At 46.1% G+C, this 22,722-nt stretch overlaps 1 protein-coding gene across 2 annotated transcripts in view; it reads left to right on the top strand.

The window, feature by feature from the left end:
* Positions 1-22,096, top strand: part of LOC120986009 (immunoglobulin superfamily DCC subclass member 4-like) — a 111,771-nt gene extending 89,675 nt beyond the window's left edge. For both annotated transcript variants that reach the window (XM_040414279.1, XM_040414280.1), the window contains 6 exons: positions 5,256-5,426; positions 8,142-8,279; positions 17,803-17,908; positions 18,970-19,198; positions 20,498-20,662; positions 20,749-22,096. In XM_040414279.1, coding sequence (XP_040270213.1) covers positions 5,256-5,426; positions 8,142-8,279; positions 17,803-17,908; positions 18,970-19,198; positions 20,498-20,662; positions 20,749-21,249 — 1,310 coding nt within the window. In that variant the 3' untranslated portion in view covers positions 21,250-22,096. The remainder of the gene's footprint in view (positions 1-5,255; positions 5,427-8,141; positions 8,280-17,802; positions 17,909-18,969; positions 19,199-20,497; positions 20,663-20,748) is intronic.
* Positions 22,097-22,722: the final 626 nt, after the last annotated feature.

Raw genomic sequence — 22,722 nt, 5'->3', positions numbered from 1 at the left:
GTTATGTGGGAGATCTGTGGAGGACGCTGTTATGTGGGGGATCTGTGGATGACGCTGTTATGTGGGGGATCTGTGGATGACGCTGTTATGTGGGAGATCTGTGGAGGACGCTGTTATGTGGAGAATCTGTGGATGACTCTGTTATGTGGAGGATCTGTGGATGACGCTGTTATGTGGGGGATCTGTGGAGGACGCTGTTATGGGGGATCTGTGGATGACGCTGTTATGTGGTGGATCTGTGGATGACGCTGTTATGTGGGAGATCTGTGGATGATGCTGTTATGTGGGGGATCTGTGGAGGACGCTGTTATGTGGGAGATCTGTGGAGGACGCTGTTATGCGGGGGATCTGTGGAGGTGTAGATCTGTGGAGGACGCTGTTATTTGGGAGATCTGTGGAGGACGCTGTTATGTGGGGGATCTGTGGATGACGCTGTTATGGGGGATCTGTGGAGGACGCTGTTATTTGGGAGATCTGTGGAGGACGCTGTTATGTGGGGGATCTGTGGATGACGCTGTTATGTGGGAGATCTGTGGAGGACACTGTTATGTGGGGGATCTGTGGATGACGCTGTTATGTGGGGGATCTGTGGAGGTGTAGATCTGTGGATGACGCTGTTATGGGGGATCCTGTGGATGACGCTGTTATGGGGGATCTGTGGAGGACGCTGTTATGTGGGAGATCTGTGGAGGACGCTGTTATGTGGGGGATCTGTGGAGGACGCTGTTATGTGGGGGATCTGTGGATGACGCTGTTATGTGGGGGATCTGTGGATGACGCTGTTATGTGGGAGATCTGTGGAGGACGCTGTTATGTGGAGAATCTGTGGATGACTCTGTTATGTGGAGGATCTGTGGATGACGCTGTTATGTGGGGGATCTGTGGATGACGCTGTTATGTGGGAGATCTGTGGATGACGCTGTTATGTGGGAGATCTGTGGATGACGCTGTTATGTGGGGGATCTGTGGAGGACGCTGTTATGTGGGAGATCTGTGGAGGACGCTGTTATGCGGGGGATCTGTGGAGGTGTAGATCTGTGGATGACGCTGTTATGGGGGATCTGTGGAGTACGCTGTTATTTGGGAGATCTGTGGAGGACGCTGTTATGTGGGGGATCTGTGGATGACGCTGTTATGGGGGATCTGTGGAGGACGCTGTTATTTGGGAGATCTGTGGAGGACGCTGTTATGTGGGGGATCTGTGGATGACGCTGTTATGAGGGAGATCTGTGGATGACGCTGTTATGTGGGAGATCTGTGGATGACGCTATTATGTGGGGGATCTGTGGAGGACGCTGTTATGTGGGAGATCTGTGGGGGACGCTGTTATGTGGGGGATCTGTGGAGGACGCTGTTATGTGGGGGATCTGTGGAGGTGTAGATCTGTGGATGACGCTGTTATGGGGGATCTGTGGAGGACGCTGTTATGTGGGGGATCTGTGGAGGACGCTGTTATGGGGGATCTGTGGAGGACGCTGTTATGGGGGATCTCTGGTGGACGCTGTTATGTGGGGGATCTGTAGAGGATGCTGTTGTGGGGGATCTGTGGAGGACGCTGTTGTGGGGGATCTGTGGAGGACGCTGTTATGGGGGATCTGCGGAGGACACTGTTATGGGGGATCTGCGGAGGACACTGTTTTGGGGGATCTGCGGAGGACACTGTTATGGGGGACCTGCGGAGGACACTGTTATGGGGGACCTGTGGAGAACACTGTTATGGGGGACCTGTGGAGGGCACTGTTATGGGGGACCTGTGGATGGCACTGTTATAGGGGATGTGTGCTATGACACATGGGGCCACGAGGGGGGCCAGCATAAGACACACATATAGCATCTTATGCTGGTCCCCCTCATGGCCCTATGTGTCCCTTCATGTGTCCTAAACTGCGCACATAACTCTCCTATTCATAAAATGGCCAGCCTCTGTACTTTCACTATGAATGCACTGCAGAGAGCGGCAGCGAGCGGGCCGGCCGGCGCGTGACTGACGTCACTGTCACGCTCCTCCCACTTAATTCAGGAAGCAGGAGCGTGACTAAGTGACGTCAGTCACGCGCCGGCCGGCTGCCTCGCTCGCTCCCGCTCGTCGCTGCAGTGCATTCATCGTGAAAGTAAGTACAGAGGCTGGACCTGTTATCAATAGGACAGAGGACTTTTTATCAATAGGGGCCCCTTCATATATAATCGCGGCATTTTCGGGTCGGCCGAATCGCCAAATCGCATTTGCCGATTATCGCGATTCGATTATTTTTGCGATATATCGTGCAGCCCTAATCCCAAGGCTTTAAAAAATTCTTCCACCGACCGGAGGGCCAGAGAACCGGGCGGCAGAGAAAAGGCCCAGGATTGCGCGTCCCCTTTAAGCAGAGAAATTATTATACCAACCCTCTGACTCTCATCACCAGATGAAGATGGACGCAGCCGAAAATACAACTTGCATGATTCTTTAAAGCAGATAAAGTCATTCACACCCCCTGCAAATCTATCAGGGAGAGCGACTTTAGGCTCCCCATAAATTTGACTTGCACCTGATGCCAGAGCATTCTGACACCGTGTGACCGAATTACGCAGATCCGCAACCTCCAGGGATAATCCCTGCATGCGATCAACTAGCGCATTAATTGACTCCATCTCACAACCGCTGAGCAATGGCAGTCAAAGTATTGGTGGGTTATAATGTCACGGCGGACAGGGTATAAGATACACAGAAAGATAAACATGCAAGTTTCTAGGCGAGAAGCTGGGGATCAAGGTCACCTCCTGGCAAATCCCTACCAGCTCTCCCTATTCTGCTATGCCCACGTTCAGACCCTTAAGGTGGGAATAACGTGTCCTTGTGCCTGGGCTGAAAATACCCTAAAAACCCTAAGATGGTGAAAGGGGAATAGAGGCAGCCTGCTCCCTCAGAACCTGGAGGGGCAGGCGTCTCTCTAACAGCCAAGACAGCAAACCACAAGAGAACAAAAAAACAACTTATCTTTCTGAGCAGGAACAGCCAATTCTTCCTTCCTTCCTTGCATACACAGAGCCAGACAGAAGCTATAACCCGCAGGGAACACTGGGAGTGGGTGTGATTTAAACTGAAACGAACGACCCCACCCAGTGCACCTGAAGGGAGGCGGATCTAGCTTGACTCCAAAACAAAAGGCTAGACACGTGCTGCTAATCTGGCAGACCTCCGCACATAGCCTGAGCAGGGCATTAAACTTGCTTCACTGATAGTGACAGCTCTTTGGACCTCATCTTGAGAGTTGACAGCAACAGATTCCAAATGCAAATAGCACACTGGAAATGAACTCTGGACCTTTTATCTGCTCATTGTAATTGGGATAATGAGGGAAGAACACACACCTGACCATGGAACAGCTGAGAAGCCAATTGTCCCATTACTTTTGGTTCCTCAACAAGTAGGAGGCACATATACAAACTGTTGTAATTCCTACACCGTTCACCTGATTTGTATGTAAATACCCTCAAATGAAAGCTGACAGTCTGCAGTTAAAGCACATTTTAGAGCCAAAAATGTTAGAAATGTGTCGATGTCCCAATATTTATGGACCTGACTGTATCTCTTTGCATATCTTCATCACCTTCTAACACTTTGGCGATCGTTAAATAATCAGACTGAGATTTAAAGGGGCATTTAATACCGATGACCTGTCCTCCAGATAGTTCAGCAATATCTGATCGGCCTGGGCTGCAATACCAAGTGCAGCAGTTATGCAATGGTTGGCGCTGTTGTGGGGAGGCCTCTTCAAACATCTGATCACCAAGAGTGGCGGGTGTCGAACCCCCGTCAATCTGATATTCATGACCTATTATGAGGATAGGTCATCATTATTAAAGGGGTTATCCTGTGAGTAATGTAAAATTTGAAAATCAGACATCATATAGTACATGACAATTTTTAACAAACTTGGGGTCTATTCACACGTCCGCAAATGGGTCCGCATCCGTTCCGCAATATCGGGAACGGGTGCGGACCCATTCATTTTCTATGGGGCCGGAAGAGATGCAGAGAGCACACTATGTGCTCTCCACATCCGCATTTCCGGAGCGCGGCTCAGCAAAAAAATAGAACATGTCCTATTCTTGTCCGCAATTGCGGACAAGAATAGGCAGTTATATGGGGGGTGCCGGCCGGGTGTATTGTGGATCCGCAATACACTACGGACGTGTGAATTGACCCTTAGGCCTCCTGCACACGACCGTTTTTTTTTTTATGTTTACGGCCGTTTTTTGCGTTCCGTATACGAAACCATTCATTTCAATGGTTCCGCAAAAAAAACGGAATGTACTCCGTATCCATTCCATTTCCATATTTCCGATTTTCCGTTCCGTTGAAAGATAGAACTTGTCCTATTGCCCGCAAATCACGTTCCGTGGCTCCATTTAAGTCAATGGGTCCGCAAAGAAAACGGAACACATACAGAATGTACTCCGTATGTCTTCCGTATCCATTCCGTTTTTGTGGAACCATCTATTGAAAATGTTATGCCCAGCCCAACTTTTTCTATGTAATTACTGTATACTGTATATGCCATACGGAAAAACGGAATGGAAACGGAAACACAATGGAAACAAAAAGCGGAACAACGGATTCGTGAAAAACAGACTGCAAAACACTGAAAAAGCCATATGGTCGTGTGCAGGAGGCCTTAGAACCAGCCCTGTACCTCACATGGATCCAAAGATCTGCCCTTTCATTTCTGCAATTGATCTGCTAGATTTATTTCAAAATCGAAGCTCATAGGGCATGCACTTACTCAGGGGGCATGTCCTTTTTCATGGTACAACCCCTATAAAAGTGTTGTGAAAGAATGAGAACCCACCCCCCGACTTGGAGGACCTGTAAAGGAAAGATGACTTACCTGCTTACCGGCGCCACCTTTCCGTCCCTTCTCATCCTGGCCTGTGATGCTCCGCTGGGCTCCCTTAATGTCAACATCCAGTTTGACATCGGCGCAACCAATTCCTGGCCACGGCAGAGACCCTTTGTGTCATGTGACCATTTGTCATGACGTAAAGGGTTCTGGTCACTGCTTCGGCCGGTGATGTTGACATTGAGGGAGCCCAACGGAGCATTGGAGGCCAGGAGGAGAAGGGACGGGGAGCCAGCTCTGGAAAGGCAGGAAGTCATCTTTCCTTTACAATTCCTTTAAACACCTGGAAAACACCTTTAACACGTCCATTCTACCATGCATCTGATTGGCACCTTTTATGTCTCTTCCTCTAAATTGTGACTCTTACTTTAGGACCGTCCTCGGCTCCCGCTGACCTGGTTCTGGAGCCACTGTCACAGTTTTCTGTACAGATGCACTGGCGCCCCCCGGTGGAATCAAATGGAATAATTGTGCAGTATCTAATACTATACACTGCCAATAAAAGCCACCCTGATGGAATGTGGACTGTTTTAACCAAGGACGGTATGTGTAGAATATTATATGGACATCAGTAGATACACACTAAGTTTTTCAACTTCTAAGATCTTTATGCTGTCCCTCATATCATTATATTTGCCTAAGACCATAATTGTGACTAAGGCCTCATGCACACAACAGTATCCGTTTTGCAAGCCACAAGTCGTGGATCCGCAAAATATGAATACTGTCTGTGTGCTGTCTGCATCCATATGTCCGGTCCATAAAATGCGGTCCAAGGACCCATTGGAGTCAATAGGTCCTCAAAAAAATGTGGATGGAACAAGGACAGTATACGTATATTGTGGATCCGCGATTTGCGGACCGCAAAATGGATACAGTCTTGTGAATGTAGCCTTATACAAGACCACAAGAATTAGATTGTTAATATCGCAGCTTGACTCCGCCTGTGCGAACATCTCTCGCCTGATTCATTTTTAAAGGTTCTTGCAGACTTAGCAATAGTTACAGAAGAGTTTTTATATGGAAAAATCATGCTCTTAGAATAGAATACGGTATGCAGCATTCCTTCCAGCAGGAGTCTCCCTTCCTATACACTTTAATGGAGCGATCCTTCCCATTGAAGTGAATGGGACGGCTTCTTGTAATAACGTACAGTTGCTCACTGCTGCGATGTTGACAGCGAGCAGTATCTGTTGTCGTTTTAGATAAATGATATGGATTGTTATAATCATGTTAAGAAAATTGGAGTGTATATTAATGATCAATAAAGGGCATTTAGGTTAATAACGCTTAATTGGTGTATTAGGCCTCATCCACACAACCGTATTTTGCATTCGTGTCTGATACGCCTTTTTTGTGGATTACTCACAGACCCATTCATTTGTATGGGTCCGCAAAAACAAAACAAAAACACAGCTGTCCACATCCGTGTGTCCGTTCTGCATATTTAGAGCATGCCCTATTCTTCAGCTACATGCACACGGCCGTGTGCCCCCCGTGGCCGTATCACTTGAATGGGTCCGCAATCACGGAGATGCGGAATGGAGGCGCGGATCGGAACCCCACGGAAGCACTACGGAGTACTTCTGTGGTGTTTCTGGCCGTGCCTCCGCACCGCAAAAAAGTAGAGCATGCACTACTTTTTTTGCGGTGCGGACCATCAGATGCGGATTTCGGACCCTATTCAAGTGAATGGGTTCGCGATCCGCATGCGGCTGCCCCGCGGTCTGTGCCCATGCATTGTGGACCGCAATTTGCGGTCCGCAGCACGGGCACGGAGCCCTAACGTTCGCGTGAATGTAGCCTTATCCGTATCACAAACAAGAATAGTCATTTCTGGTAATGGGAGTGACACAGAACAAATGCAATACGGACACAGTTGTGTGCATGAGGCCGACGTGAAAAGTTTGATAACTTTGTGATGTACTTTACGTTTAATTTCCATGTAATTTTCAAGATATTTGCTGGCATTATTCTTCACATTCCCAAGCTGCAAACCCACGTGTACCCGTTCCTGCTGTCAGATGAGAAGGGGATACAATTGTATCCAGTCTTGGCAATTCTCTGAGCTTGGATTCCAGACTGATACATTGTAGCGAAGTCCTAGATGTGTGTAGAGGATGCTGATGTGCTTAGCTAATTTAGGGTACTTTCACACTAGCGTTAGAAGAATCCGGCATGCAGTTCCGTTGCCAGAACTGCCTGCCGGATCCGGAAATCCATATGCAAACGGATATCATTTGTTTCTGGATCCGGATGCGGATCCGTCTGACAAATGCATCCGTCTCTCTGGTGTCATCCGGAAAAACGGATCCGGTATTTATCTTCCTCACAGATTTAAAGGTCTGCGCATGCGCAGATCGGGAAACCGGGTCCATTTTTCCAGAACACTTGGTACCGGATCCGGCATTAATACATTTCAATGGAAATTAATGCCCTGATCCGGCAAGTTTCCCGAATTTTTGCCGGAGAAAATACAGCAGCATGCTGCGGTATTTTCTCCGGCCAAATACTGTAAAAGGGACTGAACTGAAGACATCCTGATGCATCCTGAACGGATTGCTTTCTATTCAGAACGCAATGGGGCAAAACTGAAGCGTTTTTTTCCCAGTATTGAGCTCGTATGACCAAACTCAATACCGGAAAACTTTAACGCTAGTGTGAAAGTAGCCTTAGTTCTTTTTATGGTATAAATAAGGCTACTTTCACACTTGCGCTTTCCCTTTTCGCTATTGAGATCCAGACACAATAGAAACGGATCCGTCCCCTATTGACTTTCAATGGAGTTTGTGACGGATCCGTCATGGCTATTTTAATGATAATACAACCGGATCCGTTCATAACAGATGCAGATGGTTGTATTATCACTTCATGACGGAAGTGTTTTTGCTGATCCATGATCCGGCAGGGGAGGACCCAGGCAGTGGGACTGAGCTACTAGGCATGTGTGACCACCAGAGGTGGACTCATTAGGTGGATATTCTGAGGGAGAATTAAAAGAACAGCAGGGGGCGCCATGACAAGCATATAACAGCAATATCTAGACACAGGAGCATATTTTAAAAAAAAATCTAACTAAAAAATTATTTTTTTAGTGTGTATTAATAGCATACATTCATTTATTTGTTGGACAACCTTTCCATTTTAGACATACATATAAACCATTACATGATCTGCTTACTAGTGGAATATATTGTAGTTAACACTAGCACATTCCATTTGTACTGTTAATAAGACAGTATGCCTTATTTTACATAGGAACTACTTTTAGTGCAGAAGTGGACGGTTTACAAAGTGGGACCAAATATTACTTCAAGATGGGAGCCAAGACGGTGTCAGGCTGGGGGCCATATTCCAATGTGGTTGAAGTTGAGACCCTGCCTCCAAGACTACCAGGTATGAAATATCAATTTTGTGCTTTCTATTGTCTGTCTACATCAGACATGACACCTTCCTTTCTGCTTGCTGGTGCACATCAAATTCCATGTATTCATCTCCAAATTTCTAATTACCCCCTGGTACACCACATTTTTACTATAGCACAGTAACATAGTTTATAAGGCTGAAAAAAGACATCTGTCCATCCAGTTCGGCCTGTTATCCTGCAAGTTGATCCAGAGAAAGGCAAAAAAAAAAAAAAAAAAAAAAAAAAAAAAAAAAACCTGTGAGGTAGAAGCCAATTTTCCTCACTTTAGGGGAAAAATTCCTTCCCGACTCCAATCAGGCAATCAGATACAGATACATAGTTATTAGATCTCCCCTCAGTCGTCTTTTTTATAAAGTGAATAACCCTAATTTTGATAATCTTTCAGGGTACTGTAGTTGCCCCATTCCAGTTATTACTTTAGTTGCCCTCCCAGGGCCGTCTTTAATATTGATTGGAGGGGGCGTGGCTAACTGCCGGCATGACCGCACGCACTTGAGAGCGGCTCCGGTCCCTGGTATCAATCCTGAATAATCCTGCCAAGCTGCATTCCTCAGACTCAGAGTGGCAAGTGCAGAGGAGACGGAGGAAACCCAGGAACCAAGATATGGGTCCCAGCAAGGCGCAGACCGCGGCCGACAAACTTAAAGAATATGCCCGCCAGGAAAACCAACATGGCGCCGCGGCTCCCGCCACTCCACGTGCAGCGGTGACGCGCGGACAGGCCGCGCAGCAGATAGAAAATGATGAGGCTGGAGAACCGGAGATAACGCTGAAAGCGGTCTCAGAGCAGCTCCTCACAGCGATCTCCTCCTGCCAATCCTCCCTTACCTGCAAAATTGAGGAGGTGCGTGTCGACCTGGGCCTGTTGAGGCATGACGTGCAACAGCTGAGGGAAAGAGTTAAACACACTGAAGATCGGGTGTCGGAGCTGGAGGATTATACCAGGCCGCTAGATTCGAGGCTGACGGAGGTGGAAAGAGCCGTTGGATTATGGAGGCAGAAATGCGACGACCTGGAGAACCGGGCCCGACGCAATAATGTAAGAATCCTGGGGATGCCAGAGAGAGCGGAGGGGAGAGATCCTGCCAGCTTCTTGGAGCTTTGGTTTAAGGCCCAGTTCCCTACAGCCACATTCTCAGCGGCCTATGCAGTTGAAAGGGCGCACAGAGTACCGGCCAGACCACCACCTCCAGGCGCACCGCCAAGGCCCCTGCTCGCCCGTTTATTAAATTGGAAGGATCGAGATTTAATTCTTAGCCAAGCAAGGAGCAAAGGTGTATTGATGCACGAAAACACCAACGTGTCACTTTTTCCGGACTTCTCCGCGGATTTGCAGAAAAAGAGGGCCACCTTCGTCTTAGTCAAGAGACGCCTCAGGGAATTAAATTTGCAATACTCGATGGCCTACCCAGCGCGACTACGCGTAGTGGATGGCGAACGGCCGATATTTTTCACCGACCCAAAGGAGGCTGAGGACTGGGTTGCTAGACGTCCAAGAATGCACTGATCTGAAACACTGGGACTGAGTTGCAAGTATTACTGAGTTCTGAAAAGGCACTTTATAGAGGCCTTGTCACTGAGTGGTTTATCCTTATTATATGGTGCAATATTTAGCTTTACCTGAATGCAATATGCATTACTTGAATGCAATATGGTGCTCTTTCAGATAGCAGATCATTGTAAGCATGGTTATAGTCCTACTGTAGATGTTGATTCACAGGCTGTCTGAATATGAGTGTCTGCACCTATTGAGGCTTAGATGTACCTGCAGCTATGAAACTCACATTGACCAGGGAATGCTCGGCTACCTGTGCGGGCATAACATCTTCACCCCGCACTGGTCTCCGAATATAGATTGTCACCTAGTTAATACTATGATGCATGCACTGGATGTTTGCTCAGAGGTATTAGAAGTTTATCTGTTATGTTATATGTTTTGTAAGTTGTTGAAAGCATGGTCACATCAATTATGCATCAGTAGTGTGGGAGGGGGGCGAACTATTAAAATGGGTGAGGTTACTCCACAAGGGCCGGATGACATCCTGTACTACTGGAAGGATAACTTTAAGATTGTACTATGGGACCTCTAGTAGTGATGTCCTGGAATGTGAGGGGACTTGGAAATCCGAACAAAAGGATAGCGGTGTTCTCGCATATACGACGCTATAGCCCTCACATTCTGGGACTTCAAGAGACTCATCTGACGGCTGACACGGGGCACAGAATTGTAAAACAATGGGTTCAGTGGTCACTTCAGTCATATGGCTCATCAAATTCTAGAGGCGCGGCTATATTAGTGCGCAAGGGCCTCCTGTGGGAACCGCAGCAGTCAGTTGCTGATCCGGAGGGACAATATATAATGGCGTATGGCTTTATTGACCACATCCCGTATGTAATAATTAACATATATAATCCCCCCCCGGCGAGTATATCACTCCTTCATGTTATCCTGGGGTTTGTGGCGCAGTATCCCTCAACCCGGCTGATTTGCATGGGAGACTTTAATATGGTAATGCAGGAAGAGGTAGATAGATTTAGGCCGCCTGAAGGGAGAGAGACTGGAGTCCACTCGACGACCACTCTGTTTAGAATTGCTGCAGAAATGGGATGGATAGATATGTGGAGGATTAGAAACCCGCAGTTGAGGGAATACTCCTGTTTCACTCCCGCTAGGGGGGCACTCTCGAGAATTGACTATGTCCTGGGAAATGCTGCTAGTTATACGGACTTGATTGCAATTAACTATGAGTCGCGGGGACCCTCAGATCATGCTGCAGTAGTGGCACGTTTTGACACTCCCGGGATTGCATCTAGAGGGGGGAAGATGAGAATACATCCCTTCTGGCTCTCTTTATTGACAAAAAATGATAGAATCCCCGATCAGCTGAGAGTATTCCTGGATGTGCAGGGAGATGAAACAGAGGAATTGTTATTGTGGGACACCCTGAAGGCCTTCCTGAGGGGATGTCTGAAGTCCTCAATATCCTATGTAAAAAAGGACACGTCCCGCCAGGAAGTAGAATTGCATAATAAATGTAGGGAGGCGGAGGTATTGTTTTGTTCGGACCCCACAGAAGGGAATAGGATAGAGTGGATGACTAGAGGAAGGGAGTATATGATGCACCTTAAGGAGAAAAGTGAACGCAAAATGTTCTTTATGAAGCAGCAGTCATTTGAATCTGGTGATAGAGCGGGCAAGCTTTTAGCTCAGATTGCTAGAGCCAACCAGTCGTCCCCCCCGGTACTTCGAATTCTGAACCCTGAGGGACAATTGGAGGAATCCGGGCAGAGAATACTTGACGCTTTCAAACGGTTTTATCAATCGCTGTACAGCACAGCAGCTAACTACACGGAGAGGGAGTTAAGTAACTATATTTCAGAGGTGGAACATCCTAAGCTTAGCGAGGCGGAAGTGACCCTCCTGGACAAGGATATAACTCTGGAAGAAATCCAGCTAGCCATGCATGACATACCAACTGGGAAAGCACCGGGCCCGGATGGGATCCCAATTGAAGTTTATTCTAGATATAGTGAAACTCTTAGCCCCCAACTCCTTAAGATGTACTCAGCATCATTCCAGCGTCACCAACTGCCCGAGACCTTATATGATGCAACTATTGTTGTTATATTAAAGCCAGACAAGGATCCAACTGTATGTGGCTCTTACAGGCCGATTTCGTTGCTCAATTTAGACTACAAAATTCTAACCAGATTATTAGCCTCTCGTTTAAATAAAGTAATAACGTCTATAGTACACCAGGATCAGGCGGGATTCATGCCAGGGAGGACCACCTCTGACAATATCAGGAGAGCTCAGGTTATTGCTCAGGTAGGAGTGGCGGAGGGGCGTGAATGGGCCATGGCATCACTTGACACGGCTAAGGCCTTTGACTCTGTGGAGTGGCCTTTCCTGTTTCGGATCCTGAAGGAATTCGGGTTTGGCCCAGGGTTCATAAGATGGGTGGAGATACTGTACCAGAGACCTAAGGCAAATATACTAGTAAATGGCACCATGTCAGATTCATTTACTCTGCATAGAGGTACTAGACAAGGTTGCCCCCTCTCCCCCCTTTTGTTTGCGGTGGTAATCGAACATTTGGCATTAAGAGTGAGGCAGGACAGGTCCTTTATGGGGATTTCTAGAGGAGACAGAGAGGAGAAGATAGGCTTATATGCAGATGATCTCCTTCTGTTTATGGACGAGCCTGAGCTGACTCTGCCCAGAGCAATTGAGGTAATAGGGAAATTTGGCACATACTCGGGCTTGCTCATAAACTGGACGAAGTCAGCTATTATGCCTCTTTGGGATCATGGGTGGCCGGAGAGTATACATAATTTACCGGTAGTGGACCAGTTTAAGTATCTTGGCATCGTGATCACAAGGGACCCTGGAGTGTCTGTGACGAGAAATATAGAACCGATAGAGTCCTTATTTATTGATAAATTTAAAACTTGGAAGGCATTACCGATTTCGGTGATGGGGAGATTGAACCTAGTCAAAATGATTCTGCTCCCCAAGGGCCTGTATCTCCTGTCACATGCATGCGCCCCGGTACCAAAGGCCTTCTTTGACAGGCTGCACTCCCTGATAACGGCGTTTGTGTGGGGAAAGGCTAGGAGGAAGCTCTCGCAGAAAGTATTACAGAGGTCTAAGACGAGGGGGGGAGCGGCTCTACCCGATTTTTTTCTATATTACTTAGCCGGCCAGTTGAAATATATAGCGGCATGGGTCAAACAGGGAGAACTACCAGGACCGGAATATTGGTTGAGGGAATATCTTAACCTTTCTAATCTGTGGCCTGTCTTGGAGTCCCCAAGTACAGTATCCAGGAAACTACTTCCTGCTCATAGACTGGCTAACCAAATATGGAAAGCAGCCAAATTAAATTCGTATGCAGATTTACCAGATGCAATCCCGCTCTGGGACAATCCCATGTGGCCGCACTTGGAAACATTGGAGGGTGCAGGGATATGGAAGGGATGCGGAGTGTTGACATTAGCTGAGCTGTATGAAGAGGGCGTATTACGAACTTTGCAACAACTACAGGAGAAATTTGAGATTCCCCATTCTTTGTTTTTTCGGTACCTTCAGTTACGGCACGCCCTAAATGATCAGTTTAGAGGGACAGGTCGCAGCATTTCCAAATATCCTCTGATAGGGGTGCTAAGATCGCAGGGACCTAAGGGCATTATCTCTATACTCTACACATATTTACTAGGTGATCGCATGATTCTTCAGCCATTGGAAGTAGAAGCGAAATGGAAGGTTAATATCCCAACTCTTGATGCTGAAGAATGGGAGGAGGCTATGTTGGTACCCACTAAGGTTTCCCCGTCGGTAAATAATAAACTGATACAATTATTCATATTGCATAGAAGCTACTTAACCCCCCTCAGGCTCTATAAGATGGGGAGACTACCTAGCAGCAGTTGCCATAGATGTCAAGAGGGGAGCGCTGATTTCTGGCACTTGATATGGGGATGCAGACACTTACAAGTATTTTGGAACAAGGTTCTAGAGATTCTGTCTACGATAGTGCCTGTATCGATAGGAGCCTGCCCAAAAATATGTATCCTAGGGATATTAGAGGAGGAACAGTGGACACATCACCAGAGAATATTCCTAGGGGAAGCCCTCTTCCTGGCTAGGAAGGCTGTAGCATTGAGGTGGATGGCGGATAGAGTCCCCACAGTGAACCAATGGAAGACCTTGATGAACCATGCAATGAATATGGAAAAAGTAGTATACATACATAGAAAATGCCCAGGGAAATTTCAGAAAGTGTGGGGGGAGTGGTGCTCTTCAAATCACTCCTTGCAACCTGTGCACTTGCACTCTGTGTCGGAGGGTAACATTGCATTAAATGTCTAAACACTAGAAAGTAGATATGCTGTATTGTTTGATGCCAAGTAGCGAAATATTGCTGAGAATCACTTGACACATTATGTATCACGTTTGTACTATGTGGAGCTGGAGACCCCCCTGCGTGGGGTGTCAATGCTTCAAAATATGCTGAACCATGCTTATTGTTAAATTTTCAATAAAACGAGTTTAAAAAAAAAATATTGATTGGACCCTGGGCAAAAATTTACTTGGGCCCCCTGGATCCCGCCTTCCCACACCTTAGGCAATCACGCCCTCCACCACAACACACACAAAAAAATCCACACACCTGGTAGAGTACAGTGAATGACTGTAAATACTTCCAGTTCTGAAGACTCCAGCGGCTCAGGATCAGTGCTCTGGGCAGCTGGGCTCAGGCTGGAAGTGGGCACCGCTCTGCAGGAAGGAGACCGGGGCTCGGCTTACCCTAGTGTTACAGTGCACTCCAGCACCCCACAGTATGCAGTATAGCACCCTATAGTATATAGCAACCCACAGTATGCAGTATAGCACCCTATAGTATACAGCAACCCACAGTATGCAGTATAGCACCCTATAGTATACAGCACCACACAGTATGCAGTTTAGCACCCCACACTATACAGTACCCCACAGTATATAGTAGAGCAGTATAGCACCCCACACTATACAGTACCCCACAGTATATAGTAGAGCAGTATAGCACCCCACACTATACAGTACCCCACAGTATATAGTAGAGCAGTATAGCACCCCACACTATACAGTACCCCACAGTATATAGTAGAGCAGTATAGCAGCCCACAGTATACAGCACCTCACAGTATACAACACCTCACTGTATACAGCACCCCAAACTATACACGATACAGCCCCCCACACTATACAGTACAGCAGTATAGCACTCCACACTATACCGCACCCACAGTATACAGTATACAGACCCCCACAGTATACAGTACAGCAGTATAGCCCCCCCATACTATACAGGCCCCCCCACTATACAGGCCCCCCCCACTATACAGGCCCCCCCCACTATACAGGCCCCCCCACACTATACAGGCCCCCCACACTATACAGGCCCCCACACAGTATACAGGCCCCCCCACACAGTATACAGCCCCCACACTATACAGGCCCCCCACACTATACAGGCCCCCCACACTATACAGGCCCCCCCACAGTATACAGCCCCCCACACAGTATATAGCCCCCCACACAGTATACACCCCCCACAGTATACAGGCCCCCACACAGTATACAGCCCCCCCCACAGTATACAGGCCCCCACACAGTATACAGTCACACACAGTATACAGCCCCCCCACAGTATACAGCCCCCCCACAGTATACAGGCCCTTACACAGTATACAGCCCACCACACAGTATACAGCCCCCCCCCCCCACAGTATACAGGCCACCACACAGTATACAGCCCACCACACAGTATACAGCCCCCACACAGTATACAGGCCCCCACACAATATACAGGCTCCCCACAGTATACAGGCCCCCCACACAGTATACAGCCCACCACTATACAGTAGTTTACAGTATATTAACATAACAGCCCCTGTCACCTTTTTCTGATGTAATGTTCACACAAAAAAGCTCCACAGTTAACTTCTGCAACACTCCTGGTAGGACCTGTGATGACCTCAAAGCCATGTGACCAGTAATTGCTAGGTTACTGGTCACATGGTGATGATGTCATTAAGGTCCTGATCACAACTTTAACACAGTACGATCATGATGCCTGGACTCAGTGCAGGCAGGCATGGCAGCACCCCCTGTGTAGCTGACAGCTTGACACCCGGGGCAGTGGCTAGCAGGGCTCAAGAGGCAGCTGCCTTGGGCCCCCCAGGAGCAACTGGGCCCGGGGCAGCTGCCCCTTTTGCCCCTTGGTAAAGACGGCCCTGTGCCCTCCTCTGGACCCTCTCCAGCTCTGCTATGTCTGCCTTGTTTACAGGAGCCCAGAACTGTACACAGTACTCCATGTGTGGTCTGACTAATGATTTGTAAAGTGTCAGGACTATGTTCTCATCACGGGCATCTATGCCCCTCTGATGCAAACCATTATCTTATTGGCCTTGGCAGCAGCTGCCTGACACTGGTTTTTGCTGCTTAGTTTGCTGTTCACTAAAATTCCTAGATCCTTTTCCATGTCAGTGTTACCGAGTGTTTTACCATTTAGTATGTACGGTTGACTTGCATTATTCCTTCCCATGTGCATAACTTTACATTTCTCAGTGTTAAACCTCATCTGCCACTTATCTGCCCAAGCCTCCAATCTATCCAGATCCCTCTGTAGCAGTATACTGTCCTCTTCTGTGTTAATAACTTTACACAGTTTAGTGTCATCTGCAAAAATGTATACTTTACTATGCAAGCCTTCTACAAGATCATTAATAAATATATTGAAGAGAATAGGGCCCAATACTGACCCCTGAGGTACTCCACTAGTGACAGTGACCCAATCTGAGTGTGTACCGTTAATAACCACCCTCTGTTTTCTATCACTGAGACAGTTACTTACCCACATACAGACGTTTTCTCCCAGTCCGAGCATTCTCATTTTATATACTAACCTTTTATGTGGTACAGTGTCAAATGCTTTGGAGAAGTCGAGATATACGACATCCATCGATTCGCCGCGCCACAGAACATTATTATTCTTATTTTAAGGCTGTATTCACACATCCCAGTTGCATCATGCCTTTTTGCCATGTTTTTTTCAAAACTGCTGCAAATATGATGCAGCTTCATTAAAGCTATAAGGCCACATTCACACGACAATAAGAAACGGTTGTGTGATGGCCATTTTTGTAATGGCTGTCACACAGCACTTTTTTAATGGCCAATGAATAGCGACCGTCAAAAAATAGGACATGCCCTATTTTTGGCCTTTGAAATCAATGGGCCTTCAGACAGGAGTGCACCCTTTAAAAACAGCTACAAAGGTCTTACAGGTGTAAAATTAAAACAACTTGCTCCTCGAACCCCATTTGCTGAATACAGCAGGGCCTGCATCCCCATCCTCGTGACGTCATATGTAATTCTGGTTACAACCCTAGATAGGGGATAACTAACTGATCGATGGGAGTCCGAATGCTGGGACACCCAATGGTCCTGAGAGCAGAGGTCCCATACCCCCATCCTAGTGGAGTGGCAGGTCAAATATGCACCATGCTGATCCATTTATTCTCTGTTAGACTTCCCGAGATAGCTGAGTACAGCACTTGACACTCATTAGCAGACCCATAGAGAATGAGTGCAGTGCCATGGCGCATTTTTGGCCTACAGATCTTTTCAGATGTGGGAATGGGACACGCATTGTCAGGATTGGTGAGATCCCCACCAATCTGTTAGTTATCCCCAATGCAGTAGAAGGGGAGGAGGGAGGAAGTGAGGAGACACACACAGCCAAGCAGCTACATAGCAAGGTACCAGAATACCCCTTTAACATGATATTAAAGGAACCTGTGGGTACCAGATAATGAGATATTCTGGATTATTCAACAGTCAGAGAAAAGTTCAATAGTAGCACATAGGAGAAGTTAGTCCAGAATAAAACGCAACTAATATGTTGTGTTGCATGTGCCATAAAAGTCTCTCTGCTGTCTTTCCAGATGTCCTGGATATGAATTCCGTGACTGGTATCATTGTTGGCGTCTGTCTGTGCCTCCTGTGCCTCCTTCTCTGTATGTGTGCAAGCTTCCAACAGGGCAAGCAGGGGTAAGTCAGAAATGTGATACTAGTTAGTATTCTGTGCACTTCTCTAATAGTATAAATCAGACTTGTTGCATTAACTTGTGAAAATGTTGACATTTATGGCAAGAGGGCATGTGTCCGAGGGGGCTTTCACACCTGCAGTTTTGATGCAGTTTTTGAGGTCAAAACTAGGAGAGAGAGAAATAAAATGGAAAGTTTTCCATTGGTGTGCATATGATTAAGATAAGATAACCCCTGTCCATATACCCTGTGGATGTCACAGAGGGTATGCTTTGCTTGGGCCACCTTTCTGTAAAAGTGACTCCTGCTTTGGCGGACTTGATCCATCCATGTTAGGCTACTTTCACACTTGCGGCAGAGTGATCCGGCAAGCAGTTCCGTCGCCGGAACTGCATGCCGGATCCATCAAAACGTATGCCAACTGATGGCATTTGTAAGACTAATCAGGATCCTGATCCGTCTTACAAATGCATTGAAATGCCGGATCCGTCTTTCCGGTGTCATCCGGAAAAACGGATCCGACATTTTTTTTTTTTCACAGAAGGACGGGTCCAGCATTCCGGTATTTTGAATGCCGGATCCGGCACTAATACATTCCTATAGAAAAAAATGCCGGCATTCAGGCAAGTCTTCAGTTTTTTTGTCCGGAGATAAAACCGTAGCATGCTGCGGTATTATCTCCGTCCTGATCAGTCAAAAAGACTGAACTGAAGACATCCTGATGCATCCTGAACGGAATGCTCTCCATTCAGAATGCATTAGGATATAACTGATCAGTTCTTTTCCGGTATAGAGTCCCTAGGACGGAACTCTATGCCGGAAAAGAAAAAAGCAAGTGTGAAAGTACCTAAAAAAAACAGCTGACACCCCCACTAAAGGAAGGCTAATGTTTCAACCCTAGAACCTTCTATATGTTACACAAGTTCACTTATCTGCCCGGGATATATTTACCGCAGATATAGCAATTATATAACTAGGTAGCCAGTTTGGAATGATATGTCATTAAACGCATAACAGTGCGGTACTTGTCATTTATTTTGCTCTCTTTACTGGTTCTTACCCAGGGACGTGGGATCTGATTTGGGGCCCAGGACTACTAGGGGTCCTTCATCCTATCAAAGGGCAAGACAGGGGTCATGTTCCCAAACTCACTGCCAAGACTCACATGAGTTAGAGACTTTGATGCCTCCTGCACAAGAAGATACTCCTTCTCTTTCAGTTCCAAATCTATTAGGAAGCCATAGCCTTGTTTTAAATCCACCAACAGAAGACAAAAATCAAGTGAAGGTGAAGGTAGGTCCATATATCACACACATTGATAAACAACAGTAGAAATGTAAGACCGGTTCTTCTGATAAAGGCCTTGAAAGAATTCCATTACAGAACAGAGTACTGTATGAGAATGTAGCCTACCACTAGATAAGGATATTCAATCATGTACAAAGTTACAAAGTCATCATGTGCGTTAGAAGTAATAAATGGTCACCAGCTTTTCACACAACTTTGCATAAATCAATAGTAAACCTGAACAAGAAACTGTAATATGTTTTATTGGTGAGAAATGTCAGTATTCACCTGTTATCAGCTGTTTAACTAGCACCTCGAATCCCCACTCCACAGCTAATTGTTTTTCACTTGAAAAAATGCCATCTCCTCAAAGGGATCATATTACACATGTCAGTGCAAGTCTATGGAGAGGGGAGGTGGGAGGAAGTGAGGAGAAACACACAGACAAGCAGCTACATAGCAAGCTTATAGCTCATCACAAGTGCTTCATTCACAAAAATACAGGTCAGTACTTCTCTTTCATTTCCTCCATAATCCTGGAGCTGCTTCCGAGTGACTGTGAGACAGTTAAGTAGATTTTCCTCTACTTTCTGTGTGTAGTGATGGCAGCTTGTCTCCATTTACCATATCTGAGAGAGCTGCAAACCAGATATTCAGCAAGCACAGCAAAAAATGCCAGATACAGGTGAAATAATACACACCATACTGTTGTATTCACACTTTACTATTGAATAATGCAAAGTTTGTTGAAAGCGAAGTGCCGCATCAAAATGTATTGCTGGCAATTGCTTCCTTGGTAAATATCCATATAAAATAAATATTTTATACTGTTAGATTATTAACATTTACATCTGTGTGCCACCACACATCTGTTTATACTAAGTGTTTCTATGTTCATGTATGTGCCTGGAAAACCTGGAGGTTGAAGTATCCATAGAGCTCTACTGTTATCTGACGGGCAGGTATACGTCAGTAGTTTATGATTTGTACTGTAGCTTTAGGGAGGGAAGTGTAGCCTTTTGTGCTTTCATGTATAATGGTTGAACGGAAAAAAGGTACACTGGTCGTACATGAAGTTTTGACATGGGCGGCCAATGGTTGACAAATGCCACTTAATGGAATATGCCTTTACATTCAGCACAGATATGGGAGATTTCTGGCGTATACAACGAACGTAGAGGGAACGTGAACAGTGCCAACCCTTCATATGTAGTCACCTTAAGTACACATTATTGGGTATTCAATACATTTATCTTAATGCTGTCAATTAATCATCAACATGAATTGTCTCTATATTCCTTTCAGCCTTCATGGAATGGATCAGTCACTCAGAATTGGGCAAACCACATCACCAGCTATGCTGATACCATCACAGGCGACCTCACTTGTGCTGCCAATGGTTCAGCAAATCATATGACCTCTGGAGGTCTAAGGATGGCCTTGCATGATATTTCCTATGAATCACATAAGGTAAAATTGATTAAGGGTGCGTAGACATAAATGCTCTGTTTTGGGTTGGTGTTTAGCATACTGAAAAATTATTTACTTCTCACCAGATGGATGTTGGAAAGAATCAAAGGAATCCATCTCAGAATCAAGTGGAGGCTGACGTCATTGTCCACTCTGACTTCTCTGCTTCTGAGCGCAGTGGTCATTGTGCTGGCTTGGACTCAGAAGAAGAGGAAGAACTTAGTTTGGATCCAAACAAAGACCAAGCTGAGACTTGTTTGACTGCAGTCCCTGACCTTCAAACCCAGGGCATGGTAACTGAAAATGGAAGCCAAGACTGGAGCTGCCAGCCATTAATGGCCATTAGTACAGAACAAAGTTTAAATTCACTGACAACAAAGAGCCAGCACCTTGCCAATGGCATCCAGTGTGCCAGGAGTTTGGACTTTCAGGAGAATCAGGCCATCATGGGCTTGCCGTTCACTGTAGACAGTGGAGGTCCATGTTCAGAAGATGTGTCTTTAACGTCTAAGGGACAGCAAGAACTGCCACAAAGCAATACACCAGACTCACTACAACCACTCAACCTGGAGGAGATTGTACACTGAATTTTGGGCTTAAATGAACCCACAAACAAAGGAATGACCTATTTGGGTCCACTAGTCTGTTTCATGATTTCACAGATTTCAGAATAGACCTAATGTTGGGGGTAAGCCTTGCGAATATTCAGCCATTTTCTTCAACTAAAACTTGTTGAATTTTCTGGCAGTCTTGTATCAGACGGGGAATGGCTATAGGTAGCAGTGAAGTGAATTGGATAGCATTGGCACTGCCCACTAAAAGTGGTCCATGGTAATGTTTCATCTATGGAAGAGAAACTAGAGGCTCTAGCATGCAACTGTTGCTGAGTTTCCTACAAAACCAAATTCCTTTAGAGTTAAATGAAAAGGATGTTATATAGGAATCTGGGTTTTGTCATTTGTGCTATATGATGAATTTTGGGTCAGGCTAAAATCACCAAATAAGTTGCCTTCTTGTACTTGTAGTGCAAAAACAATGAAACAATAATTACGTGTCATGTGTGCTCCCTTTACACTGACAGTGCTTTCTGAAAATTATACATGCCAATCTTACATGGACCAACCAGAAGCATAGCTATAAGGGGTGCAGAAGTAGCAGTCACACCCAGGCCCTTGTGTTAATATTCCCTCTGCCACCAGTATTATAAATGGTACATGTAGGTGGGGGCCCTATTACAGGTTTTGCATTGGGGCCCAGGATTTTCCAGTTATGCATCTGCCCAGCACTATAAAGATCATTGCCTCCGAGGGGTTATCCCATGAATAATGTAAAAAATTAAAATCGGACATCATATAGTACATGACAGTCTTTTTCTAACAAAGCTACAACCAACCCTGTACCTCGCCTGGATCCAGAGATCTCCCCATTCATCTATCCATTTGCTCTGCTAGATTTATTGCAAGCTGGCAGCTCAGGGGCATGCCCGTTCTCAGGGGGTGTGTCTTTTCTCAGGGGGCATGTTCTTTCTGCTTCAGCCCTCTCCCTGTAACTGTCACAGCTTCGCTTCTAACAATAGATTCAGCTGGTGGAAGTTGGAGGATAGAACCGAGCGTGTGTGACCATCTCAGGGAGGTGGACAGAGAAATAAGGAAAAGAACAAACAGGTGGTGCTGTACAGATACATTTTGTTAAATATCTCAGTGACTATACAAAATTTCTAATTACATGTAATTACAAAAGTATTCAGATCCAAATGCTGGATTACAAAATTTAGAATATTTTTCGTGGGACCACCCCTTTATGGCTTCATACACACAGCCGTGTGCATATTTCAGTCCGCAAACAACGGATCCACAAAATTTGGACACCTTCCGTGTGCATTCTGTATTTTTCTCACTTCCATCAATAGAAAGAACTATTCTTGTCTGCAACGCGGACCAGAATAGGACATGTCCTGTAATTTTGCAGAATGGCCTCACAGATCCACAAAACATACGGATGTGTACAAGGCTCCATAGAAATGAATGGGTCGGTGTGCTATCGCCAAAAAATGCACATGG

The sequence above is a fragment of the Bufo bufo genome, chromosome 1 (assembly GCF_905171765.1).
Source record: "Bufo bufo chromosome 1, aBufBuf1.1, whole genome shotgun sequence".
Lineage (NCBI taxonomy): Eukaryota > Metazoa > Chordata > Amphibia > Anura > Bufonidae > Bufo > Bufo bufo.
This window is presented reverse-complemented; position numbering and strand designations above follow the sequence as displayed.